The 26990-nt window shown below is 40.3% G+C and overlaps 1 protein-coding gene across 1 annotated transcript in view; it reads left to right on the forward strand.

The window, feature by feature from the left end:
- The window catches only part of GALNT14 (polypeptide N-acetylgalactosaminyltransferase 14), a 3768866-nt gene that overhangs the window by 1700690 nt on the left and 2041186 nt on the right, over positions 1-26990 (forward strand). Inside the window, exon 3 of the mRNA XM_044058899.1 lies at positions 1998-2096. Within this exon, the coding sequence (XP_043914834.1) occupies positions 1998-2096 (99 nt within the window). The remainder of the gene's footprint in view (positions 1-1997; positions 2097-26990) is intronic.

Raw genomic sequence — 26990 nt, forward strand, 5'->3', positions numbered from 1 at the left:
AAGTATGAAAAGGTACTGAGTGAAGCAGCTAGGCATCATAAAGAGTATCTCACAATGCTCATTTCCATGACCTTAATATTTATGAGTCTCCCTTCAAAGCTAAATGATTATTATATAGTTTATGGAAAGGGTAAAGTGAAAGCAAAAGTCTCTGGTGTAAGAAAAAGGGAAGTTACAATGTAGGAGCAATCATTATCTATGTATGAATCCAAACTAAAGTTAAATAGTAGAAACATATCAACACTGTAGTTCAGTCTAATACAATATACAAACTGCAATAGTTACTACCAGAAATAAGCAAACAGTTAATTTAAACAAATTTGTCATTTCATGGAGGAGAGTTTACTAGTTCCTTCAACACTGTTAAATGAAAGCTAGTTGTCAGTTATCATCCCTTGAAATGTAGTGGGGTACTTTGTCCTAAATTTAAAATTAGTGGCAATAAGAAAACAAAAAAATCTTTCTATGCTGTTGTCTTCACTTACACTTTTGAAGAAAGTAGCAGCTAGCCTTAGCATTGTAGTGCCCAAAAGCACAGATTGAAACTAATAAAAGTGTCCCAAGATGTCCTGCTTGTCTAAAGAACTCAGACAATGCATAGTCATAGAGCAAGGAAGTGCAAATGAGGCAGGCTTGGGGTGAAGGAGCTTGTATATACTAGGTAGTTGTTTACTTTGAGTGGATTATGGTCTTCTCTGGTAGCTTTTAAACAAACACAGTAGAGTTATTACTTTCCTGTTACTCTGGTAAATCAAAAATGTGCATGTAATTATGTTATGAACTACCCTCCACATGTTCATGTTTGACTTAGGTTTTTTTTTTTTTTTTTTAATCGAAGAAGTCAGTATCTTTTCTTTGGATTATGGTTTATTATTTCTACTTTTCACTGAAGTAATGAAAGCCACTACATGAGATTCCTGTCTATAAATCCCCAACCCCCTTCTTTCTTTGTAGCATGTTAATGTTGAATGATAAGGAAAGCAAATGCTTTAATGCTGCAGTTTCTCCCAAAAATTTTTTTGTTTTAGAAAAGTATTCAGAAGGTTGGTTTTCTTTTTCCAAGACTTAAATGTAAAGCCCCCCTGGCTGGCAAAGTATAGATGTTGTTGATATGGAGCTTTTAGGTGGCAGGCTTTTCTGGCATTGGCGGAGGTGAATGAAGGGTTGAGACAGGTCATACCTCCACTGAGGTGAAATCCTGTCTGTCTTATAGCAACTTAAAATCTCTCAGTCATCCGGTAGTAGAAGATACTCAGGCAGTCTTAAACAAAATACTAGTCTATAAAAACTGATGGTTTAAGTTAAAAGATGGTAGTCAGAATGTAAGCTTCACCCTAACACAGCCATTTACTTTGATGCCCAATTGGATGTCCCAAGCATGAATTTTATTCTTATGTTTAATTCTTTTTATGGGAGCTAGTGAATAAGGATGGACCAGAAAGTGCAATAGTGAGGAAGTGAGCATATGCTTTTATTTATGTTGTAGAAATGTCTGAATTAACTGAGTTTATATAAATTAAACATTTAGAAGTATTCTTTTGGTTAGATTTTTTCAAGCTCAGACAGATGTGACAGGAATTGTTGCAATGGCTTTTGGTAGTTATTGGTCTGTCAAGGACCAATCCACTGAAAAGCCCCTGTACAGTGTAACAGCCCCATAGTACACAATGAGCACACAGTGAACCCTGAGAGAGGGAATAGAGAAACAACTGACAGCAATTAAATTTTAGGCTGAAATATACTGTTTATTTACTTGTGAGGCATATTATTTGTGTATGAAAATGTGCACTTAAGGGAAATCAAAAGAAAGCAAAAATGTTTGTATTATTTGAAATACATAATTATTGTCTGAGGTTATTTGAAGCCAGCAGTTTAATAAGCTGGAATTGCAGATTTAATTTGCATATCTTCATTTCTAAAAGACATTAATCTCAATAGCATTACAGCTTATTCACAATAGTTGTTTTAATAAAGTGTTCAATATTTCTGAATTTTAGATGTGCCACATTGCTCTATGGGGCATCGCTACCTTCCACCAGTATTATTATCACATTCCACAATGAAGCCAGGTCGACCCTTTTACGAACAATAAGAAGGTGAGATAAACCTTGCTCTTTAGCAAATTTAAAGTTTGTTTTCTCATCTTGAGCTCTGGAAAAGGTGTTTGTTGGTTTGTGGCAAAGAAAAGTGTGTGTGTGTGTGTGTGTGTGTGTGTGTGTGTGTGTGTGTGTGTGTGTGTGTGTGTGTGTGTGTGCGTGTGGTTGTGTGTTTGTGTGCATGTTTGCGTGTGTGTGTGTGTGTGTGTGTGTGTGTGTGTGTGTGTGTGTGTGTGTGTGTGCAGTACACTATGTATGTACAAAAAACAGCTATGTACTACTTAATATTAATTCAGAAAAATAGAAATATTATTTACAAAATATAATAGTACATCTTTCTAACATCCCTGGGCATAGACATATGGCAAACTCAAGGAATGATGGACAACATTGCACCTTTGCAGTACAACATATTTGTTGTCTCCTCCCGATACTGTGTCATACTTGCAAGAAAATAAAGCTGTAAGAAGATCTTAAGAGAATTGTAATGCATAATATATGTCAATTTATGCTGAAAATATTTCACTGTTCTTGATTTGGCATAATATATTTGAACTTGTGTCATACTACCTTCGTAAGAAAACACGCTGACATAAGGCAAAAGACATGTATCTTCTCTGCCTTATATGTCCTATATACAGTATAGAATGATTACAGTAATGTTTATCAGATGGGTAAAGCGAAGTTTCAGCCTTGTTCCTGATGTCCCATAGTAGGCTTAGTAGAAAAAAGCCCATACAGTTTAAGACGACAGACCAGTGGCTGGCATAACTTACATGCAGTGAATTTAGTGAACTCATTATTAAGCTGAATGCCATAAGGCAGATGTTGACTACCACAAAGATCCTAGATTTCAAAAAAGTGTTAATTAGTTGTCCAGTTTTCATGTTTTCAGTAATATAGCTGCAGATTAGGTGGCAACCTGCGGGGATGTATTCCCAATAATGGTTTCACTGATTGATTTTAATATGCTGACCATGGCATGCAGGAATGGCTGGAAAGACCAGGATTGTGCTGTTGGCTGTCAGCCCTCCCACAGAAGGAAAATATCAGATGTTGACATTGCAGGGATCGCAGCAGTCAGAGGTCTGGGTTGCAACTGTTTTCAGTCATCTGTTATTAATTTATTACAAAACGCCACAGTGGCATATTCTTACACAGTGGCATGTTTAAGCTACATCACTCTGTGGTATTGTACCGCTATTTGTAGGGACACTGTGTGTACCACTATTTGTAGGGCCACTGTGTGTACCACTGTTTGTAGGGACACTGTGTGTACCACTGTTTGTAGGGACACTGTGCATTAAAAATAAACCTCTTCAGTGTTTAATGGGCATGAGTGATGACTTTTCATCTTCATCAGATTGACTTATGTTGGTTGGCAGTGAATGTTTTGTGATAAAAAGAAGATAGCGGGTGGGATAGTGTCACTCTAGACTTAGCCTGATACAACGATGCAGTGTTTATAAGCACTGACACTGTTAGTGGAGGTGCAGTCTGTGTTTTTACAGTTACCAGTCAAAAGTGTACATGCAAGAGATCTGGCAAGTTTTCACGCAATTGATTGTTGTAATGTCACAGAAGACCATCATCAATCTGTTTACCATGATTCCACCTAAAATTAATGTTTGTCTTCATTTTAGGCTTCCAATATTGATTTGTTGCAAGGTTACTGAAATGGAATATTTATATATGGACATGTTAGTAGGGATTTCATACTTTATGACTGATTTTACTCTAAAGTAATTGGTATGGCAATGGAAATGGAATTTCTACATGGACATTTTCAAGAATGACATACTGTCCCGAAACTTGTCTTCCTTTGAAACACGACCCCATATTACAGCAATTGCTGAGTGTTACTGTTGCATAATGTGGCACAGATGATGCATTTTTTTGTCACAGAACCGTGAAACTAGGGTCATAGTGAAGCTGATTTGGTATAATTACCCTTTATTGCATTTTTTGTACATATAGTTGCACTGGAAACAGTTTATTCCAAGACTATATTACGTGCTTGAACCACTGTTTTCCTGTTTTACCTATGAAGCCTTCTGTAAAGGTGTGGACTGCTCCATGGGTTCCAGTACATCCATGAGATTCCCCCCTTCTTATGCATCTGAGACATTGGTAAGATAGTAGTTATCCATCTTTCCAGTTACCTCAACAGTGTTAGCCTCATTATCTGTTAACTAGATTTTCATATCTTGCTGCAAAGTACTGCCAGCTTGCTTCCTTATCCTAAAATCTTCTAGCAATTTAAAAGTAGTGAATTGACATCCAATCACCCTCCTATGAAAGTAAGTGCTAGTGTCTGTAGTACAGTCACTCACAATAACATTTATCTTATTTCTGATCTTTTTTCTCTAAAAGTTTCAGAAGTTAGTTTAAAACACTCAAACAAAATGTTATTAAGTATTTTTCACTTTACACTGATCCAGACAGTCGCAGTCTGACAGTTTAGATACAACACGCATTGCTTTAACCATAGGTAGAGGAGTCAGAACACTCACCCATTGCCTTTATCAACTTGCTATTGATTACACACTCCTGTAAAGCCCTGTATAAAACTGTCAAAGTCATTCCCCTCATTGTACTGAGGAAACAATTTGGTGTTGATCAGGATGTATAGAGTTCTGCTTTCTACCATATTATTCAGGTATCTTTACTAAGACTTTACTAAGGGGGGGGGGTGTCTCCATGCCGATACTTTGTTTTTCTTGCTTTTTTTCCCTTTCTTGCAGCCCAAGCTATTTCATTTGTTTAGATGCCTCAATCTCCAGGTGTATATCTCTAGCTCTAGTCTCTTAAATTTCATCTGGGTTCTGAGATCATCCAAGGATGGAATTAATTTGTTTAGTGGATGCTCTACATCTTTAGATAATACTTGTCTCTCTCAAGTTGTAGTGAATTGCATTTCAGCTGCACACATGGCTTTAGTCATGTCTTCCTAGGACGAAGCAGCATATGCAATTTCCCTTGGTTTTCCACTCCATAGTCACCTATGATATTTGCATTTTCCTGTACTCTGCAGTGCTCATTTTGCCTGTTTTCTAAGTAGCCTGACCAAATAAACATAAAGTATAATACCTATTGTGGAAGGCATAATATTTAAAGGGCAACTGGCCTTATCGTAAACATGTACTGTTGGCATAGGCAAGAGTCAAGCCCTCACACAACTCAATGATCTTTACACTGTACAGCTACATGTCAGGGTTATAATTACTTTCCAGAACACACACAGAGACTGAACCCAGTGCCTTCCATAACAACCTTACCAGCTGTAACTAAAACCTGACAAGAATTATTATTCACAGTGTTTTACTGAATGGGGGCAGATAATAACTCTTCAGCATCAACATCTCTTCTTTTCTAGTTTTTGGTAGCATTGACAATATTACCCAGATCTAACAAGAACACACCTTACTGTTTATCCATAAAATAAGTTAACTTTTAAATATTTAAATGGTAGCAATTAGCTATAAGCAGTCAACCGTCAAAAGTCAAAGACTGCAAAGTTGAAGGTGTATTTGTAAAAAATGGATATACTCTCAAACAAATAAATAAACCACCAGTTACAGTCATTAAAATTTGAGTAATAAAACTCTTTAATTGAAATAAATCAGTCAAATCATTTTGTTACAAATAGATATGCAACTAGTACAGAGTTTTCACTAGTTATTGAGAATAAACATTTCAGAAGAAATTAGCTATTAGCTAATTAGTATCTGCTTTAACCAAAAAAAAATGAACCATTCCCTACTGTCTATCTTTTAGAATACAAATGTTTTCTAAGAGTCCTTATAGACAGTGGGTAAAAGGTTGAGCTCTGTATTCCTGCTGGCAGATTACAGTAACTCTCTTAACTAACTGACTTGAATTAATAATCTGTCTGTGCTTATCTAAGTCCCAAATAAATTTTTTTTGTCACTGTTGCTCTGACTCAGATTTTGGAAGATTCTTTCTTGTCTCCACATTTCCATTTCCATAGTATTAGGGTATGATTCGGCCAGATTCCAAATAAGGAAATAATCTTTACCCCAGCTCAACATCTCCAAACACTGTTAGACTCTGCTAAACTGCACACATTTGTAATGCAATGATTAGTTTAAATTTTAAACTGTAATACCTTTTCAGAATGGTTAATGCAGTTATATTCCATTTTATATACTTTTGTTCACATATTACATTTTTTTCAGGAAAGGCAATTACAACACATCTTCTTTTACTTTAGAGTTTTAAGTAATTGTTTATATTTTTCATACATTTCAACAAACTTAGCAAGCTTGTTTCACTTTTATAGGTTCATAGGTTCGTAGGTAGATACTAGGCTATCTGCCCTAGGGCATTTATAAGCCTAGCCAGAGTGTATTTGGCTTCCTCCTCCCTATTAGATTAGCCTACTGTGCCTCTGTAAAGTAGGTCACAGAAGGTACCCTTTTAAGATTAGTTTACTTTGCCTCTGTCTAGCAGGGACACAGGAGAGATCCCAGGGGTGAATTTGCGATTTCCCATCCACGCGTCCAAATTTCGCTTGAAGAGGGTCAGCGAGGGGCTATTTCTAACATGAATTGGGATTCTATTCCAGAGTGAGGGGAGCCTCTGGGAAATGAATCTGTCCCTCCAGCATGTCCTATTTATTTTTGTGCTGAGGTTTAGGTCCCTGGAGCGTGTAGCTCTAAGGGACTTGGATTTTTTGAGGTGGAGCATGTCCATTAATTCTGGGTTTGACATGGCTTTGTACGTCAGGCATAGATTGTCTCTGAGTAGGCGGTAAGCAACTGAGTAGAGCTGGTGTTTCTTTAGTCAAGCTGCATAGGACATCTGTTTGTAGCCCATGATCCTCTTGGTGAGGTACTTTTGGGGTCTCTCCAGTTGCTGCAGGTGTCGGGTAAGGTACATCCTAAAAGGGGCATTGTATTCAATTATGGGCCTGATGAGTGACGAGTAGAGGGGCACAATGACCTCTCTTGATCTAGATGCGAACTCTTTTGTGATAAGGTGGGCTATATAGAAGGTCTTTCTAACCACTTTGGCAACGTGATTATCAAAGGAGAGATTACTATCTACGTTGGTCCCCAAATCTCTAATTACTTCTTCCGTACTTAATGGATTACCACCTATGTGGTAATTTGTGGGCACCTTGTTTTTCCCAAAGGGGATGACTATGCACTTTTTAGCATTTAGCTTGAGGCCGTGGCTTTGGCACCAAGCATCCATCTCTGTGAGACCCTTTTGGAGGATGCTTGTGTCAGCTGGAGATTCGATTATGGCCCCCAGTTTGCAGTCATCTGCGAACTTTGTCAGCCATAATCCCCCATGTTAGCCTGAACCTCAGAGAAGTATATACCGAACAAGAGAGGTCCCAGAACTGAGCCCTGTGGGATGCCACTTGTAACTGGTTTGGATTCCGACATGGCACCTGCGATTCTGACCATGTGGGTTCTATCTCTGAGCCAGTTTGCAACCCATCTTGTGATATAGGGGTTGATATTTAAGCTGGTAAGCTTATTTATGATGCCAGTGGGGTATTGTGTCGAAGGCTTTTGTGAGGTCCAGGTAGGCTGTGTGGACTACCTTGCCCTCATCTATGGCTTTGGTAACTGTTTCAAAGAAATCAACTAGGTTTAAGAGGCAATATCTGCCCTTAACAAAGTCGAATTGGGTAGGGTCCAGTGTCTGGAGGCTCCCAATGTCTTTGTTTATGAGTTCCATGATAATACGCTCCATAGCTTTACAGACCAGACTAGTCAGGCTTATGAGGCGATAGTTTCCGGGGTCCGTTGTGGTACCACCTTTGTGGAGTGGGACCACTGTAGCTGTACTTCATTCTTTGGGTACATATCCTGTAGTAAGGCTAAGTTTGAACAGTGACTTAATGTGAGGGTTCAGTTTTTCTTGGAGCTCATGTAAGACACAGCCTGGGACACCGTCCGGTCCCATAGATGCTGTGTTTTTTGCTTTGGAGAGGGCAGCTTTCACCTGTGCATCTGTGATGTCAGGGTGGTTACATTCAGTTGGGATAGGCGTTTGCTCCTTTTGGGGGGAAGGGGGGGAGAAGTTTGCGCTGAATCTGTCTGCCAGGATGTTGGCTATGTCTGTAGGTTCGGTATATTTTGTACCATTATGCAACAATTCAGAGCATATCTGGGAGTTTCTGCCCATGTTCCTGACATAACTAAAGAAGGCCTTGTGATTGTCTTTAGTGTCTAGAGTAATTTTTCTTTCGAAACTGGCCTTTGATGATTTTATGAGGGATTGAAGTTTCTTGCTAATACTGATCAGAGATGCCTTCCCTTTTTGGGATTTTGCTCTGTCATGTAGTAGCTTCCTCCTTCTGTTGTATAGCTTATTTATGGTCGGGGTCCACCAGACCGGTCTCCTGTTTTTGGAGGAGTGAGTCTTGGTTTTATTTGGGATAGCACGATCCATGCATTCCTGCAGGTACTCATAGAATGCATTTGTAAAGGATTCTGCGGATTGGGCTGTATTATCCTCTGGCCCAGGGGCTTTGAAGGATTCCACCTCAGCCTTGAGAAGTGCAAAGTTGGCTTTTGAGAAATTCTTTACAGTGATTTCCTTGGCTGGGGTTGGGGACAGGATATGGATGTGCAGGGAAATTTGTTTATGGTCTGATCTTACCAATGAGGGGTTTACCTCTGGTGTGGAACATAGAGTCCCCATGTTGGTGATGACCAGGTCCATTATGTTGTTCCCTCTTGTGGGAGTGGTGACCAGTTGTTCCATTGCGTTAGAGTTCATAAATTCAAGGAACCATTGGGCGAGGGTGTTTGGGCTTGAGTAGTTTTCCCAGTCAATGTTTGGGTAGTTGAAGTCACCCAATAACATAGTGTTTGGAGAGACCTTCATATTCTCCAGTGTTCTCAGGAATGCCAAGTGGGGTTCCTGTAATAGGGAGGGTGTTCTGTAGCAGGCTACAAACTGAAAGGTAGTTTTGCCCACTGTTAGTTGCACATGGATGGTTTCCGATGCTTCGTGCAGTGCCACTAACCTGGAGGTGTAGGTATCTTTGATGAATATAGATACACCCCCTCCTTTTGTGCTTCGGTCCGAGTTTTGGGGCCGAAACGCATGGTATGAATTATAACCTGGTAGTGCTGGGTTGCTCTCAGGAGCCTTGAACCAGGTTTCTGTTACTGCACAGACATCGATTTTCTCCATACTGAGGAGAGTCTCGAGTGCGTGCATGTTGAGGTTTGGACTTCTGGCATTGAGTAGCATTACCTTTAGTTTTTTTCTTTGGGTTGTCTATGGAGGTGGGTTTGTCCTTTAAGCCTTGCCTAAAAAAGGCACTGTGGGGGTGGCAAGAGCCTTTTCAGGTAATTTCCTTCATTTTCCTTTAAAAAACAAAAATAGTAACATTTTCTTGACAGTTACAAGCGTAACCTTTTAACAGTGATAGGGGAAACATACTTGGCTCGTGTGTGAACATGCAACATTAGTCTTTCGAGAGCGGCTGCATCACAGTATTGTGATGGAAAACAACTCAATACTGGACCTCAATTAAATATAACTTCCCTGAACAGCATACCACTGGTACCAGTTAACAACATTATGATTCTGTGTGCTATTATAGACCAACAACTTTAAAAATGGCCTAGACGTAAACTGTAGCATAGCTAAAACCAACCAAAAACTTGGCATACTATATAGAATCAAGCCATTTTACCTCCAAAGACACCTCTTTGGACTGCCCAATCCCTCATTCATCTGAGTTTGTTATAATCTGCTCTAGTCTTGACTAACTTGCAAAATATACTTCTAAGCAAATTAGAAAAAAATCCTCTAATGAGATTGTAAAATATGGTACCAACCTGACAAATAAAACTCACTACTGTATTGCACTCCAGCAGACAAGCTGGCTAGAACCTAATACTTTGAAGTGCAACCAATTGAAAACTGTTTCAAAATACTATCTGCACCAAATGAATGCTCCACCATTAGTAATCATGTCACCTTATACAATGCAGACGGAGACCTCTGATCATAAGACTTAAACAAAATCATTACGTTTAAATCTAACAACCACAGTGTTGACTCCCTGCACTCCATGTGCATATCTAAACTATGGAATTCCACCCCCCAGACGTGAGAGCATACTCAAAATCTACCAGTGTAAACTAGAAACGTAATTAACCTCTAAATGAGAGCACTCCTGTACTAAGCATCAACTACACTCACTGCTGAATTCTTCACTGAACTGAAACAACATAATATACATTTACTTGCTTTGATCTTCCCTTTTGGACATGTACCATTTTTTGAGCAAATATTAGGAGTGTCTGCTTATTTATTGTATAAGTTATACTGCATTTTTATATATTTTTTACTATGCAAACATTATAAATATATCATTGTGTATGTAACCTATTATATAACCTGTAACAATATTATTCACACATATACTGGAATTATGTAAATTATGTATTCCACTCTATCCTACTACCATGGAGCTTTTCTCTCTGGGACTCTGCTGAAAAGAGTTTTTGCTCAGTTGGACTGCCCTAGTTAACATAACTAAAAAATAAATAAACACAAAAAAAAAAAAAAGACGTGGACTAAAATCTAACTAGGGAATAACAATATCATAGATATCACACTGACATACCTAAGGTCTTTCTGCTCCCCATCCATGGTTATACTGTCTGTTATTAATGCAGCTGATGATACCATCATTTTTAACCTAAGAGGAAAATCAAATTGAGCCATAAATAAATCATCCTTGTCAGACTTCATCAGTGAATACTATGATGCAATAAATGACATGTGTATGAAAACAGACTCTTATACTATTTTTATGTTTTATTTATTTGCATTTGTTTACCAGGGTAGCACACTGGTCTTCATTGACCTTTTTCAGACTCAGCTTGGGAGCACTGCCTGGTTAAGTGATTTGCTCAGAGTCACACAGGCAATGGAGTCCTAAGTCAAACTATCCCTACCATCATTACCCTTAGTAACCTAAGTTAGTCTACTTAGGATAATATAAATGAGGAAAATAATCTTATTTTCTCCTGCTTTCGTGATTACCAGTAAGATACAAGCACACAGGTAAATTGAACAACAACAAAATAAATAAATAAAAATAATAAAAAAGATTAACAAAATCTTAGGTAGAATGACAAACCAAGAAATTATAGTACAAAAAAAGATACATCTTAGGTTTTAGATACTTATCCTAGCTATAAAAACAAGTCTGGATTAAGTAAAAAGAAATCTTGTTTGAATAAACTACACATACTGATTACTTTTCTTATTAAACTTTCTAGATATAGCTATGGCTCAAAACTGACCTCAAACACGGAAAGGAAGGATTAGGTATTGTTTAGCTTAACCAGAATGCAAAGAAAACTGTGAATCTTACATGTTATCAGTGAACAATTAGGTGTTCAACTAACTACAATATATACATGAACTTACAGGAAAAAATGTGTGAATTTCACAATAAGCAAAGAAAGAGTGCATATCTTAGTACTGAGAGAAATTAATGTTTTGCCACTTTGTTGAAAAAAATACATATAGGTTCATAGGTAGGTACTAGGCTATCGGCCCTGGGGCCTATACAAGCCCAGCCAAAAAGGTACCCTGGCTTTTGCCACCCAAGAAAATTATTTTCCTGTGCCACTGTCGAGCAGAGCCACAGAGGTGATCCCCGGGGTGAATTTCCTATTTTCCATCCAATCATCAAGATTTTTCTTGAAGAGTGCTAATGAGGAGCTTTGTTTGATATAGATAGGCAGTTTAGTCCAGAGTATGGGAAGTCTCTGGGACAGGAATCTATCCCTCCGGCATGTTCTGTTTATTATGGTGACAAGGTTTAGGTCCTTAGAGCGTGTAGCTCGGAGGGATTGGGATTTCTTTAAGTGGAGCATGTCCAACAGCTCTGGGTTTGACATAGCTTTGTATGTTAGGCAGAGATCACCTCTGAGTAGGTGATATGTGACGGAGTAAAGCTGGAGTTTTTTGAGACGGTCAGCACAGGGCATCTGTTTGAGGCCGGTAATCCTCTTTGTGAGGTATTTCTGTGGCCTTTCCAGTTGTTGGAGATGTCTTGTGAGGTACATACCAAAAGGGGCGTTGTACTCTATAATGGGTCTAATGAGTGATGAGTAGAGGGGAACAATGACCTCTTTTTTTCTGGATGAGAAACCTTTTGTGATGAGGTGTGCCACGTAGAAGGATTTCCTGACTACTGTGGTGATGTGATTATCAAAGGAGAGACTACTGTCCACCTGTGTCCCAAGGTCTCTTATCACACTTTTGGTGTTAAGTATACTACCGCCTATGTTGTAGTTCATGGGTACAGAGTTTGTAGCAAAGGGGATGACAATGCACTTTTTGGCACTGAGCTTGAGGCCATGGCTTTGACACCAGGCATCTGTCTCAGTGAGGCCCTTTTGTAGGATGTCCACATCATTAGGAGTATCGATTATGGCTCCTAGTTTGCAGTCATCTGCGAACGTTGTTAGCCAAAGACCTTCTGTGTTAGCCTGTACTTCAGAGAAGTAGATACCAAACAAGAGAGGATCCAGGACTGAACCCTGTGGTACTCCACTTGTCACTGGTCTGAAGTCGGATTTCGAGTCTGCTACTTTTACAGTGTGGGTTCTGTCAGTGAGCCAGTTGGCAACCCATCTTGTGACATCGGGATTTATACCTAGTTTAGTGAGTTTATCTATAATTCCAGAGTGGGGGATGGTGTCAAAAGCCTTGGCAAGATCTAGTTAGGCTGTGTGAACCACCTTACCCTTGTCTACGGCTTTGGTGACTGCTTCAAAGAAGTCTATCAGGTTTAGAAGACATGATCTGCCTTTTACAAACCCAAACTGGGTGGGATCCAGAGTTTGGAGATTACCAATGTCTTTGTTTATATGTTCCATGATGATACGTTCCATGGCCTTGCAGACCAGGCTCGTCAGGCTAATGGGGCGGTAGTTCCCGGGGTCCGTGGTGGCTCCCCCCTTGTGGAGTGGGATAACTGTTGCTGTTCGCCATTCAGCAGGCACAAAACCTGAGGTGAGGCTATGATTGAACATGGTACTTAGGTGGGGTGCCAGTTCGTTCTTTAGTTCGTGTAGAACGCAGCCTGGGATGTTGTCTGGTCCCATGGATGCTGTGTTCTTGGCTTTGGAGAGTGTGGTTTTTACCTGTGCAACCGTAATTACAGGAACTTTGCATTCTTCCGGTATAGAGATGGGCTCTTTAGGGGGTGAGAGGGGGGTAAAGTTAGCACTGAACCTATCTGCCAGGATGTTGGCAATATCAGTTGGGTCTGTATATTTAGTGCCATTGTGTTGTAACTCAGAGCAGATCTGAGTGTTGCCTTTCAGGTTCTTGACATAGCTATAGAATGCTTTGTGGTTGTCTTTAGAATCAGTGGTGATTTTGTTTTCGTAACTAGCTTTGGAGGATTTTATCAGGGATCGCAGCTTCTTACTGAGGCTGACCAGGGAGCTCCTCCACTCATGGGATTTTACTCTCTTTTGCAAGAGTTTCTTCCTTCTGTTGTACAGTTTGTTTATGACAGGGGACCACCATATTGGCTTCCTTTTTTTGGAGGATAGCGTCTTGGTTCTGTTTGGGATAGCACGATCAATGCACTCATGTAATTGCTTATAAAGTGCAATTGTGTAGGATTCAGTAGTCGTAACTGTATTGTCCATCTGCTTGGGTGTCATGAAGTTCACCAGTTCTGTCTTAAGAAGTATGAAGTTGGCTTTGGAGAAATTTTTTATTATGGTTTCCTTAATGGGGGGTGGAGGCAGGATGTGGATATCTAGGGTAATTAGCTTATGGTCGGATCGGACCAATGAGGCATTGACTTCAGGTGTGGAACACCAGTCACTCATATTGGTAATGACTAGATCTAGGATATTGTTGCCCCTGGTGGGGGTGTGGATAAGTTGATCCAGGGCATTGGTTTATGAATTCCAGAAAGCGTTGAGCGAAGGAGTTGGTACATGAGTAGTTTTCCCAGTTAATGGTGGTGTAGTTGAAATCGCCCATTATTAGGGTGTTTGGTTGAACCCTAATATTTTCCAGTACATCAAGAAAAGAGCAGTGGGAATCCTGGAGCATGGTGGGTGATCTGTAGCAAGCTACAATTTGGATTGCAGTTTTGTCCAGAGTTAGTTGCACTTGGATAACCTCGGCTGCATTATGCTGAGCAACTAGCCTGGAGGTGTGGATATCCTTAATGAATATGGATACACCTCCACCTTTGGTGTTCTGGTCCAGGTTACATGGCCAAAAAGTGTGGTATGAGTTATAGCCTGGTAGTGCAGGGGTGCTCTCTGGAGCCTTGAACCAGGTGTCAGTCACTGCACAGATATCAATGTTCTCCATTTTAAGGAGTGCCTCGAGTGAGTGCATTTTGAGATTTAGACTTCTGGCATTGAGTAGCATCACCCTCAGTTTTTGCTTGTCTGTTCCTGTTATGGTGGTGAATTTGTCATTTGAACTTTGCCTAAAAAAGGCACTATAGGGGCGGCAAGAACCTTAGCCAGTATCCGGAATCCCAGGGGTGACAGGTGCAGGCCATCGCTGGCAAAGCATCGTGGTCTGTCGACCATGTCATCCCAGGCAGACAGATACTGTATCCCTTTAGAATGGCACCAGGAGCTTAGCCAATTGTTGAAGTCAATCATTTTGTCCTTGTACTGCGGCATCATTCTGGGTGATGGCAGAATGCTACTCAGGGCTAGGGTCATACCTGCCTGGGCTACAAGATCGGAGAGCTCTTCCATGTCTCATTTCATGTAGTCCAGGGAGGTATGTCTCAGGTCGTTCACACCAACATGGACAATGGCAGAGTCATATTTGTACTTGTTGTGGAGTGACCTGAGTGCGTGGGTTTTGTGGTGGATCCTGGCACCCGACAGGCAGCTGACTGCAACCTTCTCCTTGTTTAGCCTGGTGAGTGGGACATCAGTGTACACACACATACGCACACACCAAACCAGACAAACACATCCAATCAATCACTCACACCACACACATGCACGCGCACACACACACACACACACACACACACGCACACACGCGCTCACACACACACACACACACACACACACACACACACACACACACACACACAGCATCCTTTTAGAGAGGAAACCTTTACATGAGTGCCATTCATCTCTAAAGGCCTAGTCACATAAAAAATACTAACTTAAACTCTCTGACACCCTCACAAACACTTCTTCTTCTTCTTCTTCTTCCAGCTTTAATCTTTTCAATCATACAGAAAACGCTCACTCTCCCATGCAACTCACCTCTCAAGGATTAAATCACAAGCATACACTGAGACTCATTGACACCCTCACACATTTTCAAATTCCTGAAATTGGTGCTATATTGAAATCAAGCACTTTCTTTGTAGGACAGAATTCCCTTACCTGCAAGTACCCTGTTCTTGGGCATACTACCAATGAACATGAATATTTGATTAGTACATATATTCAAAGAAAGTACCTTGTCAAACAGTGGATTTTGATAAACTAGCACTCGACTATCAGGTATATAACAAGGGCATGTCACCCCTAAAGTATGTTATATTGCTGTACAACCAAACGGAGACATCCCTTAGATACCATGAAAACTGATGCCACAAATAAAATCATACATTTAAGTTAAAAGGGTCCAAACAACATACTCAGTGGTTTCTTAAACTTCATAAAGGGAAGCCTGAATAAACCCACTAAGTCATGTCATACAAAATTTTAGCATGTGGACTTGACCATGACTAAATGCAAAAAAAAAAACATAGTGGTACAAATTAACAAAGGGGAGGAACTTATCTCTCAACCTCTCAGTGCAAGAAATCTGGCTAAAGCCCAAAACAATGGGAGGACTAAGGCCCAAAAATAGAGACAGATTTTAAATATCGCTGCTATAAACATAAAATTGCTAGAATAACTGATTTTGTATTATGATGTATTTTCTGAAGGATATGAAGCGTGAAACACACGTCTGTCATTATTTAGCATTATTTACTCACTCCAATCCTCAGTGATTTGTCAGAAAACTGTAAATTTTATGAGGAACATACCAAAAATATTTGTTTATTTATTTATTTACATTAGTTGACTGGGAGTGTCCGACTGGACGTAGGTCCATTTTCAGCAGAGGCCAGGGGGAGAAAAGCTCCACAGTTAAAATATACAGACAGTAGTTACATTGGATTTACATAGCAATTAACAATTTGATCAACATAGCAATTAAAAATTACAAACATAGTTACAGATGAAGAACATAGTACATCAGCAGACAACTAGAATCTTTATCATCTGTGAAGTACATAACAGACATTAACAACTGTTACAAGAAGAAGTTCCTGGTGTATAATATGTAATTAGGCTTATGAGCATCCGAGCTTGCTATAATCAAGGTAGTTAGTGGGGAGGAAAGAAAGGTAGTGGTTGGATGGGGTGGGTGATATTAGAGGGCATAGTCAGCATGTTTTTAGGTACGCTTTTATTAAAGTTTTGAAGTGGGTGCATGATGATACAGAGGTAATTGTGGGTGGGAGTGAGTTCCATAATTTGGCTATGGCGCAAGAGAATACTGCTTCTCCAGCAGAGTTATTAGCTTTATTGATCTGCAAGTGATTTTTGTTGCTGGATCTTAGTGGTCTGGTAGTGCGATAGGATTGGAGTAGATTCTTGAGGGATGGGACATTTAATGGATGGTTTACTAGTTTGTGGACGAGTGAGAGTTGATACCACTGAAGGAGGTGAAGGAGTTCAAGCCAGCCCAATTCAGCAAGTGAGAGACAGTGGTGACTACGATAGGATGCCCCTGTGGCGAATTTGGCAATTTTGTTGTAACAGGTCTCTAGCTTGTTTAGATCGCATTGCCTTAGGTTGGTATATATTGGAGAGGCATAAAGTAGGGTGGAGATAAGGTGGGAATTTGCTACTGAAATCTTTGCTGCTTTGGTGAGAAGTTGCTTATTTCTATATAACGCTCCTAGTTTTCTGTGGATTTTTTTTATGGTCATGGATGTGTGAATGTCAAATTTTAGTTTATTGTCTATTTCCACTCCTAGCAATTTGGTGTGTTCTGTTGGGTGTATAGTGGTGTTGTCTTTTGCTGTGATGTTAAAGTAAGAGTTGTTTTGAGTATGTTTGGTGGGTTGGAAGATGAGTAGTTTAGTTTTGTTTGGGTTGAGTGTTAATTGAGTATCGGATAACCAAGTTTCAACAGAGGAAAAGGCTTCCTGTGTGACTTTTTGTAGTTTGGGTAGGGTCTGGGCTGAGCAGATGATGGTTGAGTCATCTGCGTATTGTATGAGTGTGCCATGTTTGGTGGCAGAGGCTAGATTATTGGTGAAAATAGAGAAGAGTAGGGGTCCAGGGATGGATCCTTGGGGAACCCCTATAGAGACAGGTATTTGGGGAGATATGTCATTCTGCCATACAACGGATTGTTGGCGGTCAGACAGGTAACTCTGGAACCAGCTGGTGACTGACTGAGAAAAGGATAGGTTATTGAGGACAGAGATGAGTTGTTTGTGTGGGACCATGTCGAATGCTTTAGATAGGTCTAGGAAAGTAGCAGAGGAGAAATAGCCATTGTTTTTATGCTGAAGGATAGTGTTAGTAAAGGAGAGTAAGGCAGTGGTGGCGCTATGGTGTGGTCAGAAACCATGTTGAGTATTGGAAAGGAGGTTGTTAGTAAGGAGGTAGTCTGAGACCTGAGAGTGAATGCATCTCTCTAGTATTTTGGAGAGTGGAGATAGAATAGCTATGGGGCGGTAACTGGTTAGTTTTGTGGAGGGGCTGCCGTTGTGGAGGGGAATTATATGTGATACTTTCCATTGTGTGGGAACGTAACTTTCTGACAGAGATCGGTTAATCAAGGTGGATACTGGTTAGGCTAGAGCATCAGCTGTGATTTGTAGGTATTCACTTGGGAGGTTGTCTGCTGCTAATTTGGTGGACTTAAGTTTAGTTAAGAGTTTTTTATGTTGGAGGTAGGAACAGGAGAAAAAGAGAAGACAGTGGGGAGATTACTAGTTGAAGGTGTGGGTTGGAGGGGAGGGGGGTTGTGTTGTCTAGTTAGTGATAGTATGGTTTGTGTGAAGTGTGTGTTGAATGTGGTAGCAATATTTTCGGAGGAGTGAGGGATGTTAGGAGGAGGGGTACTGACTTTACCTGGGTGGAGGATGGAGTTTATGGAGGACCAGAATTGTTTGGGGGTGTGTTTGGAGGAGTTTAGGAAAGACTAGTCGTATTGGGATTTGTCCTGTTTTACTAGCTTTTTGACTCTATTGCGTAGTTGTAGGAATTTCTGTCTAGTTAAGAGGGTTTTGTTTTTGCACCAGTGCTCCCAGGCTTTATCCCTATTTTCCATTTCTGACTTAGTGGTTTTCTGTAGCCATGGGGAGGGTTGTGCTGTGGTTCTGGAAAGTCTTATGGGGGCGTGGTAATTAAGGATGTTCGGGAAGGTAATCTGGACATTCTGCAAAAATGTGGACAGTTGAGAGGTATAGTGAGGAAAGCATCATAGTGGAATTTTTTGAAACTGACACACAGGTCCTATTTCTGTTAGATAAGAAATGGCTTGAGTTTATTTGAGGAAATGTTTTCCTTGTGAATCTTATATCATTCTCTGAGCAGGTAAGAACAGCTCATGATAAATGGCTAACAGTGGATACTCCTTATTCTGACACTTTTAAGGGTTTCAACACTATTCCATATATGGAAAATAACTGAAAATTAAAAGCATTAAATGTTAATCTATATGTCAGCTAAGCTACATGATGCAGCAACTTGAAAACATTGTCTTATCTCAGTAGCAGTTGCCACTTTTCATCATAGCTGTATATGGGGACTACTTCTTTTTGGATTATTTTCTCAGATATAAATATTATAAGTGTGCTAAGGGCAAAAGTGCTTATGATTGTAAGCTTTCCAGAGGAAACTACCTTTTCCATTGTTGACCATAGCACAATGTTAGGATGTGCCAGGGTAGTGGAGTGACATTGCTGAGTCTGTACAATGGTAGCAGTTACACAGATTTAGAGTCCTATCTCTGGGAGCATCTGTCAAGGAATAGAACATACTGGGCATAGTGAGGAATGTTGGACTGTGATTACAGGGAAGCTGGTGAGAGAGTATGGGCACCCACCATGAGGGTGGCTTACTGCAGAGCACTACAGGTGTTTGTGGCTTTCACAAATAGTCTGCCAACAAGGGTGAAAAGGTGGTCCCAGGACTTGTTCAAGTAGTACTTGTTGTAAAGGTGGGAATGCAGGAGAGCAGTTGCAACCACTGGAGTGCACTTAGTCTTTATTTGTTGGGTATTGAAGGGTGAAGTTATCACAGTCTGATCTAGGACTGGTTCTGGGCAGGATGCTGTAGGGGTGGGGATAAATCAAAGGCATGAATAAAGATGTTAGACGACTCATTGATAAGGGGCTTTTCTCTACAGTGGTGAAAGGCCTGCATGCTGCAGTCGACAACTATCAGGACTTCACTGCTTGCATCAGCATGTTCTTGGTTCTGCATTATGGGGCATTAAGGACTGGAGAGATCACACCCTAGGTAGTGGTGGTGCAGTAGCACAAGGGCCTTAGGTGGAAAGACCTTGTGCTTGTCATGTCTGGAATACTAGTTTGGTTGGGGGCCTGAAAGACAGACTAGGCATAAGTAGGGCAGCAGATACCACTCAGACTAGTAGCTGACAGATCACTGTGCCCAGCTGAGTAGTTATAATACCTGTGCGAGTTGCTTTAGGATGATGGGAATGAGCTTGTCTTTTGGATGGAGAAAGGTCACCCTAGTATGGGTCAACAGGCAGAAAGTGGATTGAGGGCAGCTTCAGCAGCACAATGGACTGACACATCCCTAATTTTTGTCACTTCTTTAGGACATGCAGGGCCTCTGCTGATTGGAGACAGAGGTTGGGGAAATTTCTAATGTATGTCAGGTAGATAGGAGGCATGGAATGATTGCAGTAATAAATGCATCCTTATTCAGAAATTAAAACAGAAAGCAAACATGAAAAATGGTGTGCAGTGTTATAAGATAAAAAACAGGGGCACTGTCTATAATATATATATATATATATATATATATATATATATATATATATATATATATATATATATATGTAAAAATAGTAATCATAAAAAAGACAAGAGACCAGGTGTGGTACACACGAGATGGGCACCACTTGTCTGACCTTGATCTGGATTTGTTTAACCTGTGTATCGCACTGTTGCTCCAAGACCTTATTTGTTTAGCCTACAGATTGTTCTCCTCTTCCAAAATCTTTTCAACATGGTGTGAGTGTCTGTTCAGAATTCTGACTCTTGGAATAGAGAGGGGAGAACAGGCAGCCATGATGGGCAGTCTGTCTGGTGGGTAGGGGATATCCCCCCATTTTTTGCTCCCTCCGTCCTAATCCTTTAGTTGGTCTTTACCCATTGTGGGTTTCCCAGTAATAGTGAGGAGTGGGACTGGGTGAGCAGGAGCATCCACAATACCAGACGGCAGGTGTTTTAAGTGCAAAGCATAACCAGGAATATTTTGGCAGGTTTCCATTCAATCCAGGGTGAGCAGGACCCAGGATACGTGGATACTTATTCCTGGCTTTGGAGCTCCCTGGGTTCCAGGCATTTTTTATAATACTGTGCTTTGTTCGTGACTAAAAACTCATGTATATATGTGTAAACTTTAAAGTGCCTTTTTTGCAGTTGATAAATAAACTTGGTCAAGATCTGCAAATAAGTGTTTTTCTTGCATGCAGGGATGGGCCAAAGGACAGGAAAAAGACATTTTCCTGTGGAAAATGTTTTGTCGGTTGTGGGACATGATCTGATGTCAGAAAGGGTGGAGTTGGAAGGAAGATACCCGGGATTAACAGAACAGGTGCAGGGAGTGAGAAGGGCTGGCTGAAGATGTGTGGTAAAGGGATTGTGTGCAAGGGTGGTTGGCCCAGAGATTCATCATACTTATGTTGGATAAGGCCAATGAGTAAACACCTTCCTCCTCCTTCCGCTGAGGCAGTAGTTTTATGGGACAGGTAGGAAGAAGAGGTTGGGCTGAGGGGCCAGGGGAGACCTCCTTTTTTCCCCCTTACCCTTTGGCATGACTTTGCCTGTTGAGGGGTTTCCCAGTAGTAGTGGGGATGGGTTTGGATGAGCAGGTGCATTAATGCCACTAGACCACAGGGGGCTTACGTGCCAAGTTGAGCATGGCTAGAATGTTCTGGCAAGATTCTATTCAGTCCACATTGAGTGGATACTTTGACACGTGGATGCCAGTCACCAGAGCCAGCAGTCTCTGAGTTCCAAGCCAGTTCAGTGGCTCAATTTAGGGGTGACAGTAGAGTCAAAGTGGAGGCAGGCAGTAACCCTCACAGCATCTTCAGTAAGTAGTCTGTGTGCTTTGTTGGTGACAAAAAGCTTATTTATATGTGTATGTAAGTTTTAAAATGTTGTGACTTTGTGGTTAATAAATAAACTTAGGATATGCAAATAAGTTGTCTTTTTTGTATTGCAAGGGCCAAACAAACATTACTCAAATGTAAGGTACCAGAGCTGTCCAAGATGGTGTACAAAAATTTACTTCTAATGTCAATAGTGTAGCATCATGAGATTTGGTAAAAAGTATGTAAACTGTTAGTGAAAGTCATGTCATAAAAGAAAAAAAATACACTATGAGAAAAGATATAAAAGCAAGCAACAATTTGAACATACTCTGGGGTGTATCTCCCTGGGGTAGAAAAGTATATTTTGTAGCCCATCTTATTCTAAAGAGTGTGTGTAGTCACTCTAGGCATATTACTGTGTCATTTTTATGCCTCACTGATTTGACCCATTAGTAAACATTCTTATATTGTAGCTTTTGAACAAAATACCTGAAAGCATTTGAAAAGATACAGTGATTCCTTACTAGAAAAATGATAAGGTTGAAACATAAGCTTTTTCGAAAGACTTCAACAACTCTCATTATATTGTTTCTTACACATTGCTGGGAGGTGTTTAGTCTACCAGACAGGGTGCATTCTGCTTCTTTTTGAAAGTCTCTGGGTGCTATGCATTAGCACCTCTGCAATGCAGATTGGGACTGGCACTTCATAGACTGGCATACGAAAGCCTATAACAATAGAAATACAATAGAGTAAGACAAAGTCTGCTATCTTGGAGTACATATGCAAATTGCTTAACTCCCTGTGTCATTTTTCATTCATGAAAGAAAATACTGTGGAATACTGATTGGTCTCACTGAGTTAACCCACTGGAATCCAGCTATGACTGACAGTGCTACATTTCCCTTCTCTGTTAATCTGTTGCTCTGTAGGTATAGCTGAAAAAAAAAACATAAAAAAGTATTCGCATGGTATGTGTGTGTGTGTGTGTGTGTGTGTGTGTGTGTGTGTGTGTGTGTGTGTGTGTATATATATATATATATATATATATATATACATACATATATATATATATATATATATATATATATATATATATATATATATATATATATATATATATATATATATATATATATACACATACATACATACACACACATGTATGTGTATATATGTGTATGCATGTAGGGGAGGGTGGCCTAATGGTTAAGGTGTTTGCCTTACAAACACAAGGTACAGGGTTTGAATCTCACAGGGGATAACTGGCTAGGCTTAAAATGGCTCGCAAGGGCAGTTAGCCTAGTACTAATCTATGAACCTATGAACCTATATATATATACACACACATATAGATGAACAGCTCCATTGCAGAATATTCCCACTAGTAACAGTTCCTTACAGTATAAATAAACTTGCTACCCCAACCAAGGATTTCTCATTCCCACACAGTGATACTATCAAGATTCCACCAACCACAGCTTGAGTAACACCAGATTCATTCACTACCAAAACATGGGGCTGACCCCTTACTTGTAGGTATGGCTGGAGAGTGAAACTTTTCCATGAATCACTCCCGCACATGACAGAGGATCATAAAGCAACAGTGAGAGGCAGTTCTGCAAGGTATACTTTACCTGATTAAGTAGTTACATGTAGCTGTTTAGTGAAGTATAGGATACCTTTCTGAGCTGCCTATGACTAGCAAGCAGTGTTAACACTGTCATGCTACTTGGCATTTCCTGGCACCCCCAGCATACAAGTGCCTAGTATACAGGGGTGTACTGGGTGATCCTGTATACCATTCCAGAAAAAGGGATGACTTTTGTATTCATGAATCAGGGTAGGTAGGCTGTAATGGCATATAAGACATACTGCATGCATGGAAGTATTTACACAATATATTCACAGTCCTGTCACCCCCCCCCCACTTTTCCTCCCAGAATACCATTTATCATTTCTCCCCCAACTATCACTAAAGAATAGGTCTTCACCTTAGTCTCCAGCGCTAAAAACACTGCATCAATAGGTCTTGATAATGTCCTAGGATACCTCCTAAATAGTTTGAAACATAACCTGTCAGTCCCACTAGAATCCCTATTTAACTATAGCTTCTAGACAGGCTTTCATCCCTTGGGAATAGAGGACTGCAACTGTCATACCTCTACACAAAGATGGACCATCAGCAGACCCAGGGAACTACAGACCCATAAGTTTGACTAGTCTTATATGCAAGGTCATGGAAAGAATTATTGAGGACCTAATAAATCTTCAAACACTGGACCCATCCCATTTCAGTTTTGTCAAGGGCAAGGCATGCCTACTAAACTTGGTGAACTTCTTTGAGAAGGACACTAGAGCCGTGGACAAGGGGCAAAGCAGTACATACTGCCTACCTTGATCTGGCAAAGGCATTTGACACAGTACCTCACTTAGGTATTATAGACAAACTCACAAATTTAGGCACAAATCCCTGATGGATAGCCAAATAGCTCACAGATCGGACATGAAGTTACGGTTGGGGTATCCACCTTCACCATGAGGCCTGTTACTAGTGGTGCCCACAGTGACTTCTCCTGTTTGGAATATACTTCTCACTCAAGGCAAATGTAGAGGGCCTTTAGCTGACCAAATTTGCTAATGACTGCAAGCTGGGTGCAATCATTGAATCCCCCAAACATGTAGATATCCTCCTGGAAGGTCTAATACAGATGACTAACTGTTGCCAGAACCATGGCCTAAAACTCAATGCAAAAAAATGCAGAATTATACCTTTTGGGATGATGACTATCCCTGCAAATTGCAACATTGATAACACTCCCTTAAGAATAAACCCAGTGGGTTTTTTATCACTATGTGTCCATAGTAGTGAGAAAATCCTTCTACATGTTGCAACTTATAAGTAAGGGCATGGCATGCAGATGTAAGGAGATCATAGTCCCACTATACTCAGCCCTCAATAGACCAATAATCGAGTACAATGCACGCTTCGGCGTGTACCTGACAAGGCATTTGCAACAACTGGTGCAGCCACAGAGTTTTCTCACTAAAAGAATGCAGAGTTTAAATAATATGTCCTATGCAGACTGCCTCAAAGCCCTGTCCCTGTACTCAGTCTCCTACAAACACTGGGGCTCACTCTATGACTAACCTACAAGGCATTCTCTGATCCAGCCCTGGTAAATCTGCTACACATTCACAAAACAAACAGCACTACAATTACCCAGTCTAAGAATCTAAATCTCACCTGTGACATAAACAAAACATGTTGGAGGGATATGTATGTGTCTGAGAGATTACCCTTTTTCTGGAACAGACTCTCCATTCATGTGAAATAGAGATCTTCCCTAAGCCTATTCAAATACAGTTTGGACCAATGGATGAGAAATTGCAAATTCACCCCTAGCTTGTCACATGTGGCCCTTATGGACAAAGGAAGTTTGTAGATACCCTAAGTCACAGAGACAAACCAAAACCATTCTAGCCCATGAATGGTGACAATTGGGAAATTTGAGGCATGAATTGCTAGGCTGAAAAAAGGGCTCTAGGGATGTTAGCCTATTAACCTCCAATGATCCTGTGATATGTCTGTGAGTAGACTGGTGGAATACTGTGAAACTAAAAGTGTGTGTGTGTGTGTGTGTGTGTGTGTGTGTGTGTGTGTGTGTGTGTGTGTGTGTGTGTGTGTGTGTGTGTGTGTGTGTGTGTGTGTGCATTTGTGGATGTTTGCATGTGTGTTCCAGCACATGTGTATGCGCGTGTGTGTATTTGCACTCATGTGTGTTGGTGTTTGTGTATACTTGGGCATGTGCATGCATGTGTGTTTAGGTGCATGAATAAGAGATCATTTCTTTGGCCTTTAGAAGGGAGCTGGATATTCTTTGGATTATTTGCTGGCAGTAGTTCTGGCCCTTAATGTTACTGTAATACGATTACATGGCATTTCTGCAATAAATGGGGAAAGTTGACATTTTTGGAGATTGTATATGTTAGCAGTAATAGGAGCACTTTGCAAAGTAGGAATGACCCAGGATAGTTACGTACGTTCACACACTTTGGGCATTTTCCCGTCAATGTAATTAATGCTCACTTATTTCATTACAACCTACAGTATTTTGGCGAAAATGCCAGATGAGAGAGGCTAATGCCTATTATACAATGACTGGCCATTAACATTCAAAAATGTGCACGCTGATTGGTCATCCCAACCAGTGTGCCTGTTGTAAAATCGAACATATTCCGATAGAAAAAAGTCCAGTCGCCCAGACTTTCTTCTATTAATATATATTAAGGAGCTCTCCAGTTTTCTTGTGTTTAAAAAAATAAATAAACTTTGAAATCCAAACAGTTCACAGATACAAGAGAGAGGTGGGACAGAGAAAATACAAGGAAAATCAGGTACGTTATGCAAAACTAAAGAAATTTGTCTGGTTATCCTTGCATTTTCGCTGCCATGTCTCTCTTGTAAGTCTGAACTGTCCAGATTTCAATTTTTTTTTATAAAAAAAAAAATAAATAAAGGAGATCTTCTTTTCTCCGTTGCTTCAATTCTGAAGCACTGATGTACTGCGTAAGCATGGGAACTTAAGTCCCGTACACATGAGGAATACATCAAGAAAGCCCCATGATACTGGTAAAAAAACTGGAAGAACACCACGGCGATGTTAAACAAAGACATTATTTTAAGAAAAGTAAGTAACTTTTCTTAAATAATGTCATTCTCTAAAAGCAATAACCCATGGCTGGATGTGGATAATGCTGGAGTTACCCACGGTTGGCTTTGTTTGGTCAGTCGAGATTCGCCCTTGTGACCAAACCATGCCTGCTGTAGGTAAATCCAGCATTACCCACACAGCCATGGGTTATTGCTATAGTAATACATGGTAACATCATTTCCTTATCATGAATTTTGCATTTCCACATACCGTTATAGTTCCTTTCCACTGTAGGGTTTGGGGACCCACTGTTAGTTCCTATGGATACCATGACTCTGCTGCAATGCATAAGAAAGCAAGCTTCAACTCAAACAGGTTTCACATGGACCCAGTGCATTTTAAACAAATGCAATGGAATGTTTTTCTTTTTCTGAATTATGTTTGAACTTCTTTACATGCTATAGCCAAGGCTGTTATGCTGTCTAGAAAGAAAAAAAAAGAAACATTTAACAAACCTTCCATTCAACATTCTTACAGCAATGTAGTTTAATGCAGGATGCAAGAGAACTGCTTGTAAATAAAGCTGTGTTGCTCTGGGCAGCTTGTTGAATCATGGTGCAAACTGTTCATGTACAAACCCTTGTTTTTAGGTTTGGGGTCCTCTGAGTTTTCCAGCTAAGGTCCTTGCAAGTACTATTCTTCTGACAGACCCATCAGCATATAACATATTGGCTGGTTTATTCATGTGACTATAAAGATAACGGACAATACACTCTAAGGGATAGCCAACATAGCGCTGTTAATAGACTCCTCTTTATGGCCCTTGTACTTACTGTTT

Source organism: Protopterus annectens, chromosome 1.part2 (assembly GCF_019279795.1).
Source record: "Protopterus annectens isolate FY-2018-M chromosome 1.part2, PAN1.0, whole genome shotgun sequence".
Taxonomy (NCBI): domain Eukaryota; kingdom Metazoa; phylum Chordata; order Ceratodontiformes; family Protopteridae; genus Protopterus; species Protopterus annectens.